We start from the raw sequence: 22,649 nt of genomic DNA on the forward strand, positions 1-22,649 counted from the left end.
AAAAATACAGTATGTTTCTCCTTTTTTAAAATAACTTTGTTTCTTTACAAAACATATGATTGTAGAAATACAGATAACCAAGAAGTATATATACTTGATTTATTTTTTTTACATTTGTCTTTCCAATTTTATATCTAAAATATCCATTTTATTCAAAAAAGTTTTTCAATCTCCGAAAGGTTAGTAGCTTATGGCTTTTGCTGATTCCTGACACTTTTTTCCTTAGGTTAAAGCTCTTACACAAAAAGAGAATGACGGTTAAAAGGCTGTCTTGAAAGTATCTTTTTAACAAATTTGACTAGGGACAAACTGGGACGAATGTTAAGTGCTGGTGGCAGCTCAGAAAGCAACAGTGCATTCAGGTCTAGCCTTTTATAGATTCCTGGGGAGGGTCATCAAGTGGGAGAAGCAGTTAATCTGATTCTCAAAGCCATAATGCCACATTCACTTTAGCAGAGGAAGTACTCTCCTGGCTACAGATGTTTATTCGGTGATATTGAACAAGAACTGAAGATAGTGACCCGTGATGGTTAAAGACCTTCCTTCACTGTAGAAAGAGTTTGGGTTTTTATTAAATATTGTGGATTGAGCACATTCATTTATCTTGATACTCTTCCAAAACACAACAAAATGGCAGTTAAAGAGATTTCTTTTTAAGTGTAAATTAAAAACAAAACTACAAGAAGGAAGGAAGAAGGGAGGGGAAAGGGGACAAGAAAAACATCATGAACATTTCAAAAATGTTAGAAACTGAAAGCAAATAAGATGTGATGGATAACAGCCCAGGGAATGATGAAACTTAAAAGTGCCTTCCATGGTACAATAAGAAACAAGTCAATTTTCACCTCAGAACCATTAAAATAAAAAAAGGCTCAAGAATTGGAGGAAACAATTATTTCTGAAGGTGAGAGGGAAAGGAGGACTGAAAACATGAGGATTTGTTGAAAGTTTGTGTAAGGAGCTGGTATACACCCCCAGATCCCCTCTTCAATTCCATGCAGACAACCCATCCTCAACCCCAACAGATTAGGGGAGGTTATTCTACACCAGAGGCTCCAATCTGAGAACACCAGCAGACAACAGGGATGGGATGCTGAGATGAAAGCTAGAGGTCAAGAAAGTCTAAATAGCAGGTGATGAGACTTCTAGCTCCCTTCCTCTGCTTGGCTCCCAGAAATGGGCAGCTAGGCTAATTACTCTGAACTTTCATTAAACTGAACAAAGAAGAAAGGGCTGTCGCTTGTCATTTGGAGGTCTGTCAAGCCCCATCCAGACATTCAAAGCTTATACTACATAACAAATATATATAAATATACACATATGCATATATATATTTCAACCAATATAAAGGATCAGTATCAAAATGGCATTGTACTTGTCAACAGCAATATTGGAATCCAGAAATTAATCAAAAGTAATGTCGGGAAGCGGCTGTGGCTCAACCAATTGGGCTCCCATCTACCATATGGGCAGCTCTGGGTTTGTGTCCCAGGGCCTCCTTGTGAAGGTAAGGTGGCCCGTGCCTGCAGAGAGCTGACAGCCCGCGCCCATGGAGAGCTGGCGCAGAAAGATGACGCAACAAAGGGAGACAAGCAGACACAGAAAAATGCACAGTGAACGGACACAGAGCAAACAACAAGCAAGCCGTGTGGCCGGGGCGGGGCAGGGGAGTAAAAAAAAAAAAAAGTAATGTCTTCAAAAATCATGAATTAAAAAGTATAATCTAGACATATATACCTAGCCAAAACTATCATTCAAAGGTAAGAGCACAATGATGAAATTTTTAGACTTTAAAAGTTCAACAAGAGTGACCTCCCACGAACCCTTTCTTAGGAAGCAACTTAGAAGAATGTGCTCCACCAAAACGAGAAACATTAGATATTGCAAAGAAAATCTAGGATGCTGGAGAAAGGAAGTTCTAAGACAGTAGTTGTGCAACAGTCCTAAAGAAAAGGTCCCCAGAAAGGAAATTTTAAAAATGTTTTTTTAAAAGGGTAAATAACATTTTAAAAATGTTTTTTAAAAGGGTAAATAAACAATTAATTAATAATATATACAGTTCTATATACATATATAGATTTTTTCTTTTTTTTTTAAATACATAGATCACACAGATGAATTGATGAGTTTGTATAGAAATTGTATTGAAAGCATTTTTCCAGTCTTTTAGAGAAGTTGAGAGGGATCCTGATACATATTAAGTAAATGAAAAGAGAACAATTATTAATTGCAGGAAAAACAAAAAGTCATACAAAAAAGGAAATTGTAAACTATTTGATTTAGCAGTGTATAATAAATACAGTCTTAATAGTATAAGCATTAAGCAATGATTTTGCCAAAAATTATAATATTGGAAGGGTGGGGGACAGGGATAACAGCTTTCTTTATAGGAAATAGTACATTACTTGGAAATATAGATGTAAATACCAGGAGAAGGAGAAGGAAGAGGAGGAGAAAATAGCTCAAATAGTTAATCAGGTGTCAGGAAGGGTGGGAGATGGAACTGTTCTTTCTCAAATGCCTTAACTTTATAAGTAAACCTTTTGGAGCGATAACTGTGTGCCTGCATTATTTTAATATAAACTTATTTTTTAAAGAAATATCGGTGTATGAACTCCAGCTTAGTAACTAAGTGACCAGGGGCCAGCTCTTTATCCTTTCTGTGGCTTAGTTTCTTTGCTTGTAAAGTGAGATTAACACCTATCTTGCTGGGTTATTATGAGAATTAAAGGATTTAACATATGTGGCGTATATAGCACTGATACTGGAGCTTTCTTGGAGCACAATAAACAGCATATATTTTCATTTTCAATAAGAGAACAGAGACCTAAAAATATGTTTAAAAGGCCTGAACTCAGGCCTTCTGTGCTACTTCCACCTCTGGCCATTAGAACACATTTCCTTATTAAATAGAGACGTGACTGGATTCAAGTGTAGATGAGAGAGAAATTATAATTCTGATATCAGAAACCAAAAACTAATTAAACATTTGCAAAATCAGGAGGTAAACTCATCCTGAAAAAAAAAATTGCAGAAGAACCACAAAATAACATTCTCTGGGGAATCTGCCTACCTTGGAAGTTTCCAACAGCTTTGTTCTAGTTGCACATACGTTTAAAAGTAAATTAAGGTAGGATCTGATACAACAGCTTTGCAGTAGCGAGAAAAACGGTCTCCCCGCGCGGCCAGAAGATCAAGGTTCTAGTCCCTTTCACCCCTCAAACGCTCAGTATTTTTGTTTAAAAAGGTCACAGAAAACTCCTGTGCTCTAAGGTTCTGCGAGTCCTTGGTAATGTTATTAGCCTTGGGACGTGGCCGGGGCTTTGAAAGCAAATAAACCTACGACTCATGTTCTCACTAGGCTCCTAAAGCAAGATGCATTTTTCTTATCCTTTCTTTCCGAGTCAGCAGCCCTTGGACTGGGGACCCTCACACTCCACCCCGTGCACCCGCTGCATAGCTGAGAACCCGGGTGGTCCCGGCGGCCCCTGGGGAGTAGGAACTACATCTCCCAGGGTGCCCCGTAGGGGGCGCCTGCCCGGATTGGCCGGGGGTCGGTGACGCGTAGTGTTTTGGCCTGGACGGTCACATGTTTCCTTTGTTGTGAGCTGCGGCAGAGACTGGTGGCCCAAGGAGACGCCGGTGGTGGACAGTGCGCTGCGCTGCCGGGCCGCTGAGGTACCGCGGGGGCTGCCGCCGCTGGTCGCGTCCAGCCTTCACTGAGAGGTACCTGGGATGACAACTCCGGGGCCAGCGAGGCGAGCAACCGGCCAGAGCCGGGGGCGAAGGGTGGCCGAGGCCGTGACCACCGGGGTGTCTGCGGGAGGGAGGCCAGCGGCGGCGGTCTCGGAACCAGACAGGGAGACCGGGGCTGGGGCTGCAGGGCCCGTGTCTGAGGCAAGGGGCGTCCGGAGCTCATCTGGGTTCCCTCCAGCCCCCGCTCGGTGGCGGCCGCCCTCTAAAGGGAGGGCACCTCCGGCTTCTGGCACTCACGTCCCGGAACCCCGGCGCTGCTAGCGCGCCCCACTGGGGTCGGGGTGAAGGCGAGTGGCGGCCGGAGCTGGGGGGTTGCAGATGCGGGTCACCCACTGCCTCCTAGCAGGGGCAGCAGGGGAGGAAACTAGGCAGATCCGCTAACCCTCGAGCCCTGCGTTTTGCGGGAGGGCTTCCAACCGTGCATTGCTCTTTTTTATCCAAGGAAGCCCTGAGAATGTAAAGGTCTCAAGTCGAGCCTTCCTGTTTAGTGAGGGCGCCCGTTGGTCCTGTTGGGGAAGACTGACCCGGTCAAGGTAGGGTCCGCAGGGCTACGGGCCAGAGAATCCCCGTTACAGCGGTTGCGAAATGTACTCGCCACTGTCACCTGACCGTTACCCCCGCCTCCCGCGAGCCTTTGTTTACCACCGAGCGCCGCCGGGCTTGCGCCGGGGAACCCGGCCCTGGAGCGACTGTCCCGGGAGAGCAGGGGCGGGCGGGGGAGCAGGCGCTGCGCCCGCGGGGTCCCCCGCCTAACCTCCCCACGTTCCCACCACTCCCGGACTCGGTTTCTTAATTTAGTTCCTAATGTCCCGGCCCCAAGTACTGCACTCCCGGGGCGAAGAATGTTAACGCAGCAGGGATTGGGCGCCTGCGGCGACTTGTGGGCGGGACGATGGGGCGAGTTCCCAGTTTTTATTGGCGCACTCAGTCGCTAGATCGACCTGCCTCTGGCAGTTCTACCCCGCCCCCATGAAGGTGACCTGGAGGACGCGCGGGAGCGCGCGCTCTCGCTTCGCGCTGCTGCGGCCGGATTGGAACCGGGTAGCGGGGGTGCGCGCACGGCGGGCTCCCGACGCCTTAGGATATTTGTCGCTTTGTCCTGGCTGCTGGCGCCTGGAATCCAGGAGACGAGGCGCCTGTGAGCGCCTCGGGACTTCATGGCTTCTACCCGAGCCTCTGGGCAGTTGTGAGCGCTCAGGGGACAGCAGCCGCGGCCTGTTTACCGTGGACAGGCTAACTAAACCCTTTAACTGGTGTCATGTTTTCTGCAGTGTTAGTGGGAAGGTAGGCCTCCAGACGAATTGCTTCCGGCTCCTCTATAAACAAGGGTTTGATAGCTTAATGGGTGGATCATAATACCCCATTTTAGGTTACTTCATGGTCAGCCTGGAGCAATAACTGTTATAGTGGATTTTAATAATCACTTGTTTTTGTGAACTGTTTTTTAAAAAGCCACATTCTTAGTATTTGCATCTGTAGATTGTTTAGGTCCACCATTTTTATTCGGTAGGTAAAATAGGTTTAAAATCTGCCCGTTGTCAAGATTTCAAATTAAAATTCTGCTTGTGAAGAAAGGTAGTTTGAGATACTCCCCCTAAAAATTAAAAATGTTCATATACCCCGGCTTAGATGGGTTCTGTTACTCTTATTTGGGGCATTATAGCTTATACTTCTATGTATTAATCCAGGGGTAATTCACATTTTTAGAAAAGTGAATTGCAAATGTGATGTTTTAAAAGTGTAAAATAAAGATGACGATAATAAAATCTTAACCACCCATAAATTATTTTAGCCCTTGAGTGTTGAAGATGTGGTTTTCCTAATCTCTTGAGTTAGTAGGCTTCTTGGGTTTTATCAGATCTTCTTTTCCTGTAACTGTAGGAATTCACCCAAGGTTTAATATATTTTTGTGGAAGGAAGATTGATCTCCCCTGGGTGAAATACAAATTGAATATAATTGAATATGAACAGTTCTCAGTGGTTATTCACTCTTAATTTTTTTTCTTTTTTTTATGAAGTGCCAGAGATTGAACCCAGGACCTTCTACATAGAAAGCAAGTGCTCAACCACTGAGCTATATCTCCTCCCCAATGAGAGTTGGTTTTTTCTTGTTTGTTTTTTTTAGGAAGTTTCAGGGATTGAACCCAGGACCTCATCATGGGAAGCACTCAACCACTTGAGCTATATTTGCTCCAATTCTTAACATATTTTAAAGATTCAAGTGGAGATGGCTCCAACAATTTTAGGTGCTTTACCAGCCAGAATGAACAGCTACTATGGTCGTGAACTGTCTCGTTATTTCTGCATGGAGGACATTTAATATGTAAAAGATAAATACAAGATGCAAACCACTAATCTTTTTGAAAAATAAAACCAGCACTCAAAGGATTACTTATCCAAACAAAGCCCAAGATGTAGTCTCTCAACAGGAAGAAAAGAAAAATAATATCCTGAATTAAGGTTGACTATCAGCTTTAACTTAAACTTTCCTGGCTTTTGTCCAAGTTTTATAACCTCAGTGCTTTTTCAATAAACTTTTTTTTTAACTTCCTTGTTTTTCTGCCATTTCCTTAAAACCCAAAGGTCAAACCTGTGAAAAATAAATACTTGTTATCAAATAAGTGACCACAGTTATGTTTATATATACTTCTCTCTTAAAAATTTGGGACAGCCTTCTTCAGTGTTTTTCAATGTGATTGTGTAACTAAAGCATTCTCACAAGTGTGCATATGAAAATTACATTTTATTTTATTCTGTTTTGTTATGACGACTTAAGGGTATGCTGACCACTTGAATTCACATCCTAAAAACCCTACTCCTACTCCTCTTAAGAACTCGATAGCCAAACTAATTTTTTGTTTATTGAAATTTGTCACTGCCTAAATTCATTACCCAAGGGCTATAATTTTTCAGAAATGTCATTACCAAAATTAGTGTTTTAAAAGTAAGTAGGCTTTATTCAGTGGTTTCTAAGAGTTCTGTAAATTCGTCTCACCCCTAAGGTAAATAAGAATCACTGACTTAAATTCATCTAGAATACTGGATCTCAAACATTTTCAAGTCCCAGAGCACCTAGTGGTGTGCTTGCAGATAAAATTAATTCTAATAGCAGAGCCGGTGTAGCTCAGTGGTTGACCACCTGTTTGCATATATGACGTCCTGAGTTCAATCCCTGGTACCCCCTAAAATTATGTTGAGAGAACCCTAAACAATTTTGCTAAACAGAAACGTAACTATTATATATTTATAGCTCTTTCAGTTTTAAAACTAAACAATGCATTAAATACTTAAACTACATGTTAGCAGGATAAAACCAAATGACATTAAATGTACATGTCAAGTTTAGTGAGAGTGAATAGGCACAATAGGGCAGCTTGATACCGGGTGTGATGTCTGATGATTAACTATTTTTTTTCCCCTTTTTGGTTTAGAGGTTATTAGTACCCAAAAAGTTTGAGGCCAGAGAAAAAAACTGAAGAAGTCTGCTTTTTTCCCTGTGATTTGAAAGAAGATAATTTCTGTATTTTACTTGTAGAACCATATTGTTGGGTCTGATACATTGTTTAAGCACTCCTAAATTTTCCATCCTCAGATACTTGTTTTTGTTTCTCTTTCCTTCATTAATCAAAGGCATAATATATTCCCCATTCTAGGTTCTAGTAGACATGGGATAATCACTAGGTGCCAAAATTCTAGCCAGAGAAACTTGGGAGTTTTAGTTTCTCTGAAATTTTGTGGTGGTAAAATATATTCTTGGTGGTTCTGTTACCCGATGTTTCTGGCTTCTGGGCTTCTAGGTTCTTGGCTTATGTAGCATAAAAGAATTTAAGGACACGCCATAGGGTAGGCAAGGGAGAAGAGTTTATTAAAAAACAAGAAAATGAGAAAAGTTCGAGGCTCAGACTATGGGCACACTGCAGGGTAAGTTGCCAGTGTATGGCTCAGGTAAGGGCGCTTTAATTCTTTCCTCCTTCCCCTTCATAATGTTGGCCCCAGCTATTTGCTGTTCTGATTGGTTGCCCTACCTTTCAGTTCTCAGGGGCCAATGGTGAGTCCTTTTGAGGGTATCCAGGGCTTTCCCTCTAGTTCCAAATGAGATTCTCACGGCCGTGTCCCTCAGGAGGTTTCCCTGCGGAATCTCTAGGCCATCTGTTCTGTTGGCCATGTCGTTGGCCATGTCATTTGCCATGTCGTTTGCTGGCCTCAGCCGCCTTACCCCTTTCACTACATTAACCTATCTCAGTTCCATTAAGAATTAGAAATGTTGAAAATAGTTTGAAGACTGAACTTTAAAAATTATATTTGTAAAACTTGGTCAGTACCACTACTCCACAATAGCAAGTTAAATTGAAATTTTAACTGTAAATTTGTAAACAGAAATATGGTCATTAAATATAGCAGTTTAAAGAAATGAAATTAATTAGTTTTTGAGACAGTAGGGTGAAAATATTTCAAATTTATAAAAACTGCTTTGTTTTGCATAGTACCAATTAATAAATATAATTTTCTGGTTATTTAAAATAAAATATTAACTATATTTGCAATTGTTTTCTGGTTTTCCTTCTTTTGAGTTACTGTATGTATTTAAAGATAAACCACCTCTTGATTATTCTTGTCTCTGCTGTGTTCTCCACTCAAGGTTAAATGTATAGAGAACATGGCTAGCATTTGGCATTTCATTTCTAAATGAACAGGCATCATGCTTTTGGTTCCCTTTGCTTTCTGGTATTTAGTCTTTAAAAGCTCCTCATTGATCCACACTATTCTTAACACTGATAATAACCTCTTTCTTTATATAGAATTCCTGCATTCTAAAGGAAAAATAATCTGTTTACTTTCTGTCATGATGATAGATCAATTCTTAGAATTATTTAATGGCCCCAAACTATTAGGTTGGTAAGTATTACCTAAAAACCTTGCAGAAAAAACCCCAGTGAAGCTTTGTTCTTTTATTCCTTGAGGTATAATTCTAGACCAATCTGTCATGAGAGAATCTCTTCCAAAAATTTGCACCTGAGACATTTCTGCTAGAGAAACTGCTGAGAATTTGAATCTATTTTAGTATCAGTCTTGGAATTCTTGTTTGGTTCTAATCTCAGCTAACCCCACGGAATCTAAGATTGAATACCAATCAAATATTTGTGGCCCCAGTGCCAGCACAGAGTTGGCCTTCCATAAATGTTTTCTTGAATTTACCGGAATCCCTACATTGGCTCAGGATCTTCTTGTCTATTAGGATGAAATACTTAGCTAGGACTAACAATCCCCTAATTTGACCAAATTGAAAGTCTTTATCAAGGGTACACACAACTTCTAAAAGTAAAGAACATGAAAGATAACATTCACTTCACAATCATAGCACTATGTGCTAATCTAGCTGTGTTTGCTTTTATATGTAGAAATATGTATTGGTAGTTTATAGCTTGGTTTTAGGTGTCACCTTTTGAATATTGCCTAGACTTACAAGAATTTACAAGTTCTATTTATAGATATCTGGGCCAGAAGCCAAAACCACTTGTGTTTAAATACTCTTGCTATTCCATGTACAATTCAAGGTTCTGGTATTTTCTCTTAAGCGTTCCTCTCTCTCCTTCCACCAAAGGAAAAAAAGGAATTGTGCTAAATTAATTACAGAGTCTATAAAGTTCAACAAAACAGAATGTGTATTAATGTAAAAATTTTACAAAATAATTATTTGATAAGTTTGGAGATTTTGTATGATCCAGATAACCAAGGATAAAAAATGAATTTGTTTTCTGAGTTACCTAGAATGCGTGAGACTTTCTCAAATAGATTCCAGAGTTATGTAATACATAATGACTAATCCATTTACTTTTGGACATATTGATAGACCAACTTTTAGAATTATTTAGGGAGCAAATGTAGCCCCAGTGGTTGAATGCCTGCTTCCCATGTACGAAGTCCTCGGTTCAATCACTCGTACCTCCTTTAAGAAAAAAGAATCACCCCAAACTTGGATGAAACATCAATTACTAGACATTCTTCAAATGACCAATTCCAAATTTATCATTTCAATGCCACTGTTAGCTTGCTGTTGACATAAATATTTGTTTACTCATCTTTCACTCAAGAAATCTTACTACAGTATAAAATTATAAGAAAGTTGGTAATTTGTATGTAAATAGCATAAAATAATTCATTTGCTTTAAGGAAGTGTAATTCAATACTGATTTTATGTGCAAAAGTGGCTTAGTCAGAAATAGGAATTAACTAAAAAACATTTGCAGCTTATTAGTAAGTAGACTGGATTACTCTAATATCTAATTTATATGTTCTTCATTTATTTTAGGTGTGGAAATTAAAAGGACATATTTTGACTGGGACTTTAATCTAGCAAATGCTTTAAGAAGGTATTATTTTTATAATTTTGTAAAATATCTAATGATTGTTCTTGGAGAACAGAAACCAATTCCCTTTCTTTAAGCAGGGGTCACTTAAGCCAACCAGACTAATGAGCAATTCTATTCTTAAAGAACACCAAGGAAGGCAATGTCACAGTCATTTCAGTTGCCAAATGAAGTATCCATTCTTTCTACTCCTTTGTGATAAGATATCCTTGGTCATCCTTCTGCATTTTTCTCCAGTCTTCTTTTCTTACTTGGAATGTCTCATTATCCATTATTTATTACACAAATTATCTGTATTAGATGCTAGAGACACAAAAATAGGTTATCCTCACTTTTTTTTTTTTTTTTTGGCTTCATAGACAAAGACATGTAATTTTAAATCTACTCAGGGGCAAGAACCTAGGTCTACAGCATGTACAAGTTCTGCAGTTGGAAATAAAACTTCAAGTACCCTTGACCGAAAGAATATTCCTTTTAAGAAAGGTCATTGTCTTCCTCGTGGGAGTGTAGCTCCAGGAATAAAGCTCCTGAAGAAATGAGGGTGAGAAAGAAAACGGGGCTGCTAGCTTTTCCAGCCAGATCATGTGGTCAGTTATTGAATGACAGTCTAATCATATTTGAATCTAATAACTGAATCTGAATAGAACTTCCAGTCATTACCCTTTTTTGACATGACCATTTTCCTACTTGTTTTGTCCAGAGATGCCTACTTACTTGCTTACTTTCTCCTGATGGGAATAAATTATGCTTTGATATTTGCAAAATTTTTTAAAGAATTTAATCTGTAACACTATCCATTGTTTGCTTGATTGTATATGAACTCATTTAAATGGTTATGATAAGTCCTGAACCAGTATTAGATACCGTACTTTGAGATATGATTAAACTTTTCTTGTGTTTTTTTGCATTTTAACTGTGAAAAATCAAAAGGCAAAGGCTATTTAAAAAGTGTATTTTTCCAAGGTCCACAGAGAAAATGTGGCATTGGTGTGGGAAAAGTGGCCATGGTTGCTGCTGGGTGCGGGGAATGGGAGGAAGAGATGAGATGTGGAGGCATTTTCAGGACTTGGAGTTGTCCTGGGTGGTGCTTCACGGACAATTACCGGACATTGTAGATCCCCCCAGGGCCCACTGGATGGAACGTGGGAGAGTATGGGCTATGATGTGGACCATTGACCATGAGGTACAGGGATGCCCAGAGATGTACTCAGCAAATGCAATGGATTTGTCATGATGATGGGGGAGAGTGTTGCTGTGGGGGGAGTGGTGGGGTGGAGGTGGTGGGGGTGAATGGGGACTTCATATTTTTTGAATGTAATATTTTTTAAAAATGAATAATTAAAAAAAATAAAAATATAAATAAAAAGTGTATTTTTGCCTCACCCCAGAAATATACTTTGAAATGTATCTTAACTTTCTAGGACCCTCCTTTACAAATCGCTTACCCTACCCTAAGTGCTGTGGTGCTCTTGTGGAGACTATTCTCAGAATGTCCAGAGAAAGTGAGGATATCCAGAAAGCCTGGAAGCTGTAGGCCAATGCTGATTGAGAAAAAAACAGCCCAACTCTGTGAGGTAGTTTTTACATACAAAACAATAAACAAGCATCTTGTTGCTATTCATTACTTTTAATACCAGCTAAATTTTGTAACTCTTGTAGGATTTTAAGTTTTTCATTGAGTGAAAGCTGTGATGAAGTCCTTTTGTTTTGTCAGCCAACTATGAGAATAAGGGGCAGAAAATAGCAGAACAAGACAGACCCTAACCTCCTTTAGAGTTTTAATGAGTATGTAAGGCTCATTAAATTTATCTAATAAATATTCCCTATAGTAAGATTATTGGACGCTGAAAGCAGAGTATCTTTTCATGCATATATTCCTACTTGTCCAATTTAGCGGAAAGGGGAATTCTTAGTTCTTGAAATACGTTACTTTGTATTGCAACCTGAACACTTTTTCATTTTCTCAGTATTTAAATGAAAGGAAGCAGAAGCCACAAGATTTTTGTTCTTGTTAATGGCAATAATTACATCACTAATGAAAATCATAATAGCTTATGTAAAGTTTTAAACCTAGAATGCAAGAAAAACTTAAACAGATTTGAAGAATATCTTCTTGATTTGGGAAGCTGTTTTATGGCAAATTTAACCATAATTTGAATCTAGATTAGTAAATCCTTAAGATTAAAATATGAGTTATATAACATATCACCAGTTTATATTTATTATAAATAAAATAATGCTTTTTTTTAGTAAAAAAGTACTTGATATTGTATACTTCGAACTTTTTGCATTTTCAGCAACAAAAAGTTGACATCCAGGTATTTGCTGTATATATACTGATAGGTTTCTGTGTATGGAACCATTTTTGAGATAACTTCAAATTAAAGCATATTTAACCCCAATTATCTGTCAATCATAAACAATCTATATATCATTTTCTTTTTCTTTAAAAACCCTCCTTTGGAAGCCCCAAGACAGGATACAATTTGCATTGCTACCTAAATCTGTGCTTCCTGAATTCTAAGACCCCAAATAAATGCCTTTGTTGCCTTGCAAGAAAAAAAAAAAGTATATTTGAGGTACATGAAGGAAGCTTGGAAGCTTGGAATTTGAAAGTGTTTGTATAGATTATAAATGGATTTTTACATTTTAACCATAATTTTAAAAATTGGACAGTCTGCAATGAAGCAAACATGAATTCTAACCAATTGGAAAAATGTTATAGATTTTTCTCCCCCTATTTTTAGTTTGTGATAATAAATTTTAAAACTAATGATAAGGGAGGCAAACTTGGCCCAATGGATAGGGTGTCCACCTACCACATGGGAGGTCTGTGGTTCAAACCCCAGGCCTCCTTGACCCGTGTGGAGCTGGCCCATGCACAGTGCTGATGCGCGCAAGGAGTGCCATGCCACGCAGGAGTGTCCCCCACATAGGGGAGCCCCACGCACAAGGAGTGCACCCTGTAAGGAGAGCCACCCGGCGTGAAAGAAAGCACAGCCTGTCCAAGAATGGCGCGACACACACGGAGGGCTGACACAACAAGATGATGCAACAAAAAAGAAACACAGATTCCCGGTGCCGCTGGTAAGGATAGAAGCAGTCACGGAAGAACACACAGCAAATGGGCACAGAGCAGAAAACTGGGGGTGGGGGGAGGGCAGAGAAATAAATAAAAAATAAATCTTTAAAAATAAATAAATAAGTAAATAAACTAATGATAAAATATTTTAAACTCAGATGTATTTTTATGCATTCAGTGTTAAAATTTAACAAAATGTAGCTTTTATTTGTTCTCAAATAAATCTGTCTCCTAAAACCTCCAAAGTGTAATTGGATTATAGTTCAAAAGCTAGCCATAACAGGGGAGCAATGTAGCTCAGTGGTTGAGCTCCTGCTCCCCATGTACAACTTCAATCCCCAGCCACCCCCGGTACCTAAAAAAAAAAAAGTTAGCCATAACATATGTATAGACAAAATATTCCCTCAAATTTAAGATAAACTAATTTTACTGACTAAATATGTGAGTTACTCTGTTAACATTTACTCTAAAAAACAACCAATAGTAAGCATTCTCTTAGGTTTATTTTTACTTTTGTGGTATTCATTTTAATAGGTCTTCTATATGAACTTTCAATGCCATAACTGTTTCATTAGATTACAAATCTGTTATACAGTTAGAAAATAAAATGCACATATACTGTATTTGTAACTTGGAGTTTTCTAGGTTGTTTTTTTTTTTTCCAACTTAGATGTAAGGGTAAAGTTTATCCCTATCAGTGTTTCACTTACTTTGTAAATAGTTCCAGCCTGTTTAGAAAAATCTGTGTTAACTATATAGTTAAAGTCCTGAGGTTGTAAACCAACTTTTCTCAAATTATAATGCCGACCTCAGGGTTTCTATGAGGTTTATTAGACAATCCATATTAGAATAGCACCAGACAACATGGTAAGCAGTCAATATGTGGTTAGTTTATTTTTTTTGTACTGTTGTTGTTTTTAATGTGTGTCAAAAATACAGCTTCCGTGGTTCCATCAAACTAGTTGATACGTAGTTAAAACACAGATTTGGGCTCCTAATAGTTCTGCAGACCTCACCTGCTAGATGTTCAAGAACTTCCTTGGATGGCAGGAAGAGATGAGATGTGGAGGCGCCTTTGGGACTTGGAGTTGCCCTGGATGGTGCTTCAGGGGCAATCACCGGACATTGTAAATCCTCCCAGGGCCCACTGGATGGAATGTGGGAGAGTATGGGCCATGATGTGGACCATTGACTATGAGGTGCAGAGATGCCCAGAGATGTACTTACCAAATGCAGTGGATGTGTCATGATGAAGGGAGTGAGTGTTGCTGGGGGGGGGGGGAGTGGTGGGGTGGGGGTGGTGAGGTTGAATGGGACCTCATATAATTTTTTTTTAATGTAATATTTTTACAAAATCAATAAAGAAAAAAAAAAAGAACTTCTTGGTTTTCCCCAGGATTCTTGGAGGGGACCAGAGGGCATTATACCTTTATCTGATCATTTTAGAACTTTTTAGAATCAGCACAAGCCAGATGGCCACAGCAGGGATTTCTTTATCAGTAAAGTGTATCTAAATCCCCACCTACTTATCTCAGATGAAAATAGTATTTATTTTACTTCAGTTTTTATCCTATTTCACTGATAAAATTGCTTAAATTTCTTCTGACTTCACCTGCAAAATTGAGGGATAGAAGAATGGAAGAAAACACATTCTACATGGAATGCCAACCTTTGGTTGTCCTTCAGGAGATGTTTTATGGCCAGGTACTTTTCCTGAATATTGGAACAGCCTGGCATCCTTCTGCCCAGGAGAAATTCTGTCATCTAGACTTTAAAAAGATTATTTGTCTCTAAGTGCTAATTTATTTGGGGAATTAAAGAAACATTTAATAGAAATGTAAAGGGAACTGTGCTGTCTACCAGCGTGACATATTGCCTATGTTATCTTAGATTGTCATTTATCTTTAATCTCAACAACTGCATGTACGCGTGTGTTTGTGTGTGTGTGGGTGTGTGTATAAACTCTCAGGAACAATATCTTAATGACTCTGTACCTTAGGCCTAGTACAGTAGCAAGCATTTAATAAGTATTTGTTGATAATCAATAGGGATGGAAGTAAAATTATATAAACTCAGGGAGGGAATTCATGAAAATTGGACATAGCTCTAGTAAGTAGTGGATTGAACAGTATCTGGGTTATTGGTGTGATTGAGAAAAGAGGACATAGATAAGAATAAATAATATGAAAAAGGAGGAAAGTATATATAATAGAATGAGTTGCTTCTTGATTTTGATATTTCATATTTTCTTTCCCTTTGTGTCAATTAGGGACTCAGAAAATGGGGTACAATTTAATATGTGACAGGGTATATGAACACACAGCCTTAAATTAAGATTGTTAATGCTCAATCTTACTGCATCAATCAATGTTAATGCATCAATTTTATTTGTGACCTGTGAGTATAGGACAGCATTCTACTTTTGGATTATCTTTGATGTCCTTAGGCTGTCTTTTTTTTTTTTTTTTCTGCTGTACTTGTCCTGAATGTCTGGTGAAATATTCCAGGAAGAGGTTGGGACTTCTAGAAGCTGTTGTGTGTGAGATTCTGAGGGTGTGGAATATTTGAGGGTTATTCTGAGTGTTCTTAAGCCAATTACAGATACATTTTGGGCCATGTATCAACTTACAGAAAAGTGAAAAGAAGGAATGAAGAGAAGAACACCTCCCCTCCTTAAAATTAAAGTAGAATTAATGACTATATCTGATAACTCAATCCATTAGTTACCGATTTATAGTTAGTTCTGAGTGAGGTTTGAGAGTGCTTCATATTAGTGAAAGGGAGCAGGGTATTGATAACATGCATTTTAAAAATTAAAAACAAAGCACTATGTATTTATAGTGGAACTTTTGGGGGGAAATAGAGAAAAACAGAAAAGGGAGTAAAAAAATCCCTTAACATTTTGGCGTGTACTCCTTTTTTCTATCTCTTGATTCACTGATACATAAATTTTTACATTTTCTTAGCATATGCTTTGTGATTTTTTTTCCTCTTAATATCTGATTAATACTTCCCCATGTCATTATATAGTTTATAAAAATGTTTAATGGCTGCAAAGACAAGGTTCTTTTCTGAAGATGTACTGTCATTTAACTCATCCCCTACTGTAGGGCATTTATGTTGTTTTAAACATTTTTCTATTATCACTGTGTTAGACATCTCTGTAGATAATTTTTTCGACATATTCTGATTATGTCCTTAGATAAATTGCTAGGAAAGGACTTGCTGGTCAAGCACTATATATTTTTGAAGGCTTTTGATAGATATAGCTAAATGCCTCTCTAGCAGCATTATATTACGATAATAGCATTTACAATAGGCTTCTGGGTATAGTCAAATTTCATATCCTACACTATTCTGACTAAACTGTACAGTCAATATTATGAAACCCAGCTCTGTAAAAGGGGAGAAGGACAGTTATTAGTAATTCACAAAGTAAACAGTATCTTTTCAGGTGAAGAGCTTAAGAAGTACTAATGGAAATTACCTCTAATGCAGATGTAACTGTGCAAATACAAAGTTTTATTTATCAGTTTTGATTAAAACAAGGTAGTGCTTTTTAATCATGGGATTTTTGTTTTACCATTTACATTAAAGTGAAAATAATTTTAATACTGAATTTTTAATATATTGAAATGTTTGAATTTGTTTTTTAACTTTTAGCAACATAAAGAAGACCTCTAAAAGTCATTTCTCAACAATTATATAGTCAACTGATGTGACAATGGTACTAATATTGGGACGCAGACTAAACAGAGAGGATCTCGGGGTGCGTGATTCCCCAGCAACTAAGCGCAAAGTTTTTGAAATGGACCCTAAATCTCTGACAGGCCGCGAGTTTTTTGACTTCTCTTCAGGATCATCCCATGCTGAAAACATACTCCAGATATTTAATGAATTCCGAGATAGCCGCTTATTTACAGATGTTATCATTTGCGTTGAAGGAAAAGAATTTCCTTGCCATAGAGCTGTTCTCTCAGCCTGTAGTAGCTACTTCAGAGCTATGTTTTGTAATGACCACAGGGAAAGCCGAGAAATGTTGGTTGAGATCAACGGTATTTTAGCTGAAGCTATGGAGTGTTTTTTGCAGTATGTTTATACTGGAAAGGTGAAGATCACTACAGACAATGTACAATATCTCTTTGAAACATCAAGCCTTTTTCAGATTAGTGTTCTCCGTGATGCATGTGCCAAGTTCTTGGAGGAACAGCTGGATCCTTGTAATTGTTTAGGAATCCAGCGCTTTGCTGATACCCATTCACTAAAAACACTCTTCACAAAATGCAAGAATTTTGCATTGCAGACTTTCGAGGATGTGTCTCAGCATGAAGAATTTCTTGAGCTTGACAAAGACGAACTTATTGATTATATTTGTAGTGATGAACTCGTTATTGGTAAAGAGGAGATGGTTTTTGAAGCCGTCATGCGTTGGGTATATCGTGCTGTTGATCTGAGAAGACCACTGTTACATGATCTCCTGACACATGTGAGACTCCCTCTGTTGCATCCCAACTACTTTGTTCAAACAGTTGAGGTGGACCAACTGATCCAGAATTCTCCTGAGTGTTATCAGTTGTTACATGAGGCAAGACGGTACCACATACTTGGGAATGAAATGATGTCCCCAAGGACTAGGCCTCGCAGGTGAGAAAACTGTTTACAAATTCACTATAATTTAGTTAACAAAAGTTTGTTTTTCTAAAAATATTTTTTAAACCTCAGAGATAGTCCAAGAGAGCATACCAAAGTCTGAATATAATCTCAGTGTAGTCATTTATATGTAAAGTCCACTTGTGGCTTTATACAATTTAAGAATTGTTTTAGATTATATAAATCATTAGAATGCCCTTCCCAGTCAAGACTAGATTTCTTCAACATTAGCAGATTTTTTAAGTTGTTATTCTGAGCCATCAGTGGATGTTGCAAAGAGTCTTGATTACTGTCCATGTCCCAACATATTCCTATTAATTTCTCTTGATTTTTTGTAGGACTCCAAAACATTCTGCTTTTCTTTCCAAGGAGTCTCTTGGGCATATGGTAGCTGAAGACTTTTGTAGACTTTCTTGTGCTACCTCTGTTTGCAAAAAACAATTTGTACATTTCCAGAATGACCTTTCTTCTAACAGAGAACATGAAATAAGTAAATTGGTATAGATTCAATGAATTCTCAGATGTAAAATCCAGGCTCAAATCTTTTTTCATTGCCACAATTAATATATTTAATGTCAATCTCAATTTTTAAATATTTTTTTCCGATTATAAAAATTACATAATCTTTAGAGGAAATTTAGAAAATTTATTTTTAAAGGTCAGAATGCAATTGAGTATTGTACTATATTTGATATCTTCTTGTAATGGATATAGTTCTGTAGATACCGATAGATTTTAATTCATAAGCTTTAGAAAAATAATCTCCAGCTCTTAATAATGGAAGGAATTATATCAAACATACATACTGTACAGTGAATAAGCAAGAAATGGCTATTATAAGGTATCTTAAAGAATATTTTTAAATATTTTTCTAACAAAACTAACTTTAGTATTAATTTTTACTTTACCATACATCTCTTTACACTTTTTCCCATAAATTTACTCTAGCGTAGCTCACATGCCACATTTTTAGCTTGCTATAATTTTGAGTATCATTGTTTTGGAATGCAATTAAAATCTAGCATATTGTCAGATAGCTTGTTTTTAAAATCTACACTAGTTTGGATTTAGCAGGATTTAATCTGTTTCCTCATATGTAAACGAGAATGATGATAAAATAGTGCCTACTTCAGAGGTTTTGCCTTTGAAAGGATTAAATGCAGTAATGCTTAAATATTCAGCATAATCCTTGATGTGTAGAAAGTGCTTAATAATTACAGCTATTATTATTTTTACAGTGTAGGTCTGAACACTGTAAGAAAACTCCCAGTACTTAAGAGTCTGAACTTTGTATAAATTAGATATATTATTGGATAACTATTAGGAAAAATTAGTATAATATTTCTTTTTTATTACGAGTAGAATGCATTTTTTTCTTCAAGTCAGCTGACCTTAGTTTAAATAATTGTTTTTATAAGAGAAAAATATGAAACATTTTTCTCCTCTGGTCTTTTAACAAAGGACAGAAAATGTACAATTTCTTCTAGAACTACATTGTCTGGTTTTTTTTTAGTTTTTTTTTTGTTTTGGTACTGGGGCTGGGGAGAGAGCCCAGGACCTTGTATTTGGGAAGCCAGCACCCAGCCACTGAGCCACATCAAATCCTCTGAATTAGTTTTTTCTTTTGTTTGCTTGTTGTTTTGTTTTTGTTTCTAGGAGGCACTGGGAAGTGAACCCAGGACCTCCCATGTGGGAGCAGGTGCTCAACTGCTTGAGTCACATCTACTCCCATAAAGTTCTTATTTTGTTTAAGGACTAAGAGACTTGGGTTGAACTTAAGAATGTAGAAAGACCAAGGTTCTTGAGTGTGTTATTGAAGAATGTTAAAACAGCCAAGGGGCTTTATGATTATTAGCTTTTCTAAAACTTTTTTGGACACACAGTATTTCTCCAAGCAGAAAATCACTTATTTTTCCAAGCATGGCTCCTTTATAGTAAGCAGATAGAATGGTCTGGGATCAAATGAGGCTAATAATACCCACAGGATTAGAGTAGGGGCAAGGAATTTATGTTATAAAATCAAAATAAGTCATTTATTGTTAATATTTATAGATATGATATAAATATAACCAGGTTACAGTCTAAGGGTCCCCTATCATGCCTTTAAATAAATATTTTTTCTCATTTGCTTAATGATTTGATTTATAAAAATTTATTTTACATTGTTTTTAAGGGAACCAATCCATTTGATACTATGAACCGTGTCTATATATAAGATTGCAGTATAACCTTTCTTTAGGAGACAAGTCGGAAAAAAAATTACAGTTATATTGAATTTGAAGAGTATGGTAAAATATAATAGCAGATTAGGTATTTATTTTATAAAGGTATTACATGAGGAATGTAAGAAGGAATCCTTGATTTTACAACTCTGCCATCAGCTTCTGTCCATATAATTCTCTCTCACTTAACTGTTTAGCATTGATCCCTAGGAATTTCATTGTCTGAACAATGTGTATTATTTGTACAGGTTCTTAACTTTCTGAGAAACTCCAAACTTCAAAAGAGGAGTGATGTCTCCACTTCTTCAACTGCAGTTCACTCCTCTGGCTTCCACTGAAACTACTCTACTCAGGTCATTACTGACCTTCTATTTGTTATTTATTAGCCTCTCTTTTCATTCTTTATCCAACTTGAACTCTCTTTAGACTTTGACATTATAAATTGCTTTATTCTTCCTGAAACTGTTCTCATGATCCTCCTACTTTTCCATTTGTTCCTTTTCAGTTTTAGTGGTTCTTTCTCCTATATCTAGTCTGAAATGATATTTCTCTTGATTCTCATCTCTTTGTCTTGCATTATATACTTTCCTAGGTGATCTCATCTATTATCATGGTGTTGATTCCTATGCATGCTATTGACTATGAAGTCTACATCTCCAGCTGTTTTTTTCTCATTCATTCATTCAGTCAATATTTCTTTTTCTTATCTTTTTTAAAATTATAACTTGATTATACATCTTTAAAAAATAACATCATACTTAAAGTTAATGATAATTCCTTTATACTATCTAACCCAATCCATTTCAGATTTCCCCAATCTTTTTCAATTGTCCTTTAATGAACCTGGATCCAGTCCAGGATCACTTATTGCATCTAGTTATTTCCATTAAGTCTATTTTATTCCCAGTTTCTTCTTTATGTTCTGAATTTTTGATGGGAAAGTTGTCTAGAAAAATGTTCTACTTTCTAGACTAGTATATTTGCTTCCTTATGGTGTCATTTAACTGCATTTAGCTGTATTTCCTAGAAACTAGAAGTTGGCACTGAAAGCTTGAGCTTGATGAACACAAGTTATAAATATTTGTGACCAGAATCTACCCTAGGTAATAATGTGTACATCATATCTGGTTGTCCCACCATTAGGGATGCACATATTAACTCTTCATTAGGGTGATGAAAGTCTGATTTCCTATGCTGTACAGTTAATATTCCTCACATCAGCCAATATTTCTTGAGTGTTAAGCCTGTCCTATGTTTTCTCCAAAGTTCAGCTGGCACTGTATGTTCTACTTTTATATAACCTATGTGTCTCTTAGATGACATAAAGAACCCCACAAAACAAAATAAAAACAATTGAAAGAACACAAAACACAATATGTTAAAAACAGAATGTGATGACTATGTCCTGTCCTAAGAGCAAGAGAGCATTGATAACCAACATTGCTAACTGTAACCCTCAGGTGCCTGGATGAAAAACAGTGGAACCAATCATAGAAGGAGCTAAGCTTAGGAACAGTGATTGTTGTTTTTTTATTAATATATATAATGCAATTGTAAATCTGTGTACTGATATATAATACTATTTTTAATAAACACCAAGTGTGAGCCTCATGATATGGCTTCAGAATCAGGCAGGTCCAGACTAGAATCTGGCTTTACATAACTAGTTAATTCCATGATATTGGCAAAGGCACTTTAACTTCTGTGTTTCAGTTTCCTCATCCTACCTTGTAAAATTGTTGTAAGGATTAGAAATAACATAGGAAAAATTCATAATTGAGTATTTTACCTAAAAATGCTTATTATTAAAAATTATTGCTGGTTTCATGAAAAAAATAATCAGAATGCAATTTAAATTAATGCTAGAATTTTACAGAATAGGAAATGTGGTTTGAGAGACAGAACTGCTTGACATCAGATGGTTATTTTAAGCAAGTAAACTTTGCATCTGTTCCAACATGTTTTTCTTTAGAAGCTTATTTTGTAATTGTTCTAATTTAAGAATTGAGCTTTATTACATAAAAATATTTTCTGCCCAGCTTTCATTCTATAATAATTATAGCAAACACTTATGTGCCAGGAACTGTCTTATTATGAACGTTTACATAAATTAGCTCATTTGATGCTCAGAACAGTCCTTTGAGTTAATATTACTTTACAGATGAATATACCGCGGCCCATAGAGGTAACCTGTCCAAGAACACATGGTTTATAAGGAGTAGCTCCAGGATTCAAAATCTAGGTGTTTGGGTTAGTGTTCATATTCCAAGCCAGTATACATACTACTTCTTGAATATTCATATTTAAAATATACATTCTACAAAATGATATTGTATAAGACTGCACAAAATAACAGGGCCTTTATTCAGTGCCCTTAGCATTCCTAATATTCTCTTTTTCCTGCCCTTTTCCTTCAGCTCTCTCCCTTAGCCCCCAATATGGCTTGGAAACTTGTTTCCAAATTCATAGCTTAATATTAATATAGGAAATATATGAGGAGGTGATTCAATTAACACTTAAATTTACATGCTTAGAATCAGGAATACTTTTCAAAACTCTATAGAGAATCAT

The 22,649-nt window shown here is 37.1% G+C and overlaps 1 protein-coding gene across 11 annotated transcripts in view; it reads left to right on the plus strand.

Annotated features, from left to right (window-relative positions):
* Positions 1–3,550: 3,550 nt before the first annotated feature.
* The window catches only part of KLHL24 (kelch like family member 24), a 48,815-nt gene continuing 29,716 nt past the window's right edge, over positions 3,551–22,649 (plus strand). The window contains exons 1-5 of one of the 11 annotated variants that reach the window (XM_058295413.1): positions 3,594–3,726; positions 10,067–10,127; positions 10,484–10,665; positions 11,546–11,698; positions 16,870–17,850. In XM_058295413.1, coding sequence (XP_058151396.1) covers positions 16,931–17,850 — 920 coding nt within the window. In that variant the 5' untranslated portion in view covers positions 3,594–3,726; positions 10,067–10,127; positions 10,484–10,665; positions 11,546–11,698; positions 16,870–16,930. Of the gene's footprint in view, positions 3,727–4,198; positions 4,290–4,719; positions 5,041–10,066; positions 10,128–10,483; positions 10,666–11,545; positions 11,699–16,869; positions 17,851–22,649 lie in introns of those variants that run through there. The other 10 variants (XM_058295414.1, XM_012527597.4, XM_058295412.2 and 7 more) reach the window with 10 other exon arrangements.

Source organism: Dasypus novemcinctus, chromosome 4 (genome assembly GCF_030445035.2).
Source record: "Dasypus novemcinctus isolate mDasNov1 chromosome 4, mDasNov1.1.hap2, whole genome shotgun sequence".
Lineage (NCBI taxonomy): Eukaryota > Metazoa > Chordata > Mammalia > Cingulata > Dasypodidae > Dasypus > Dasypus novemcinctus.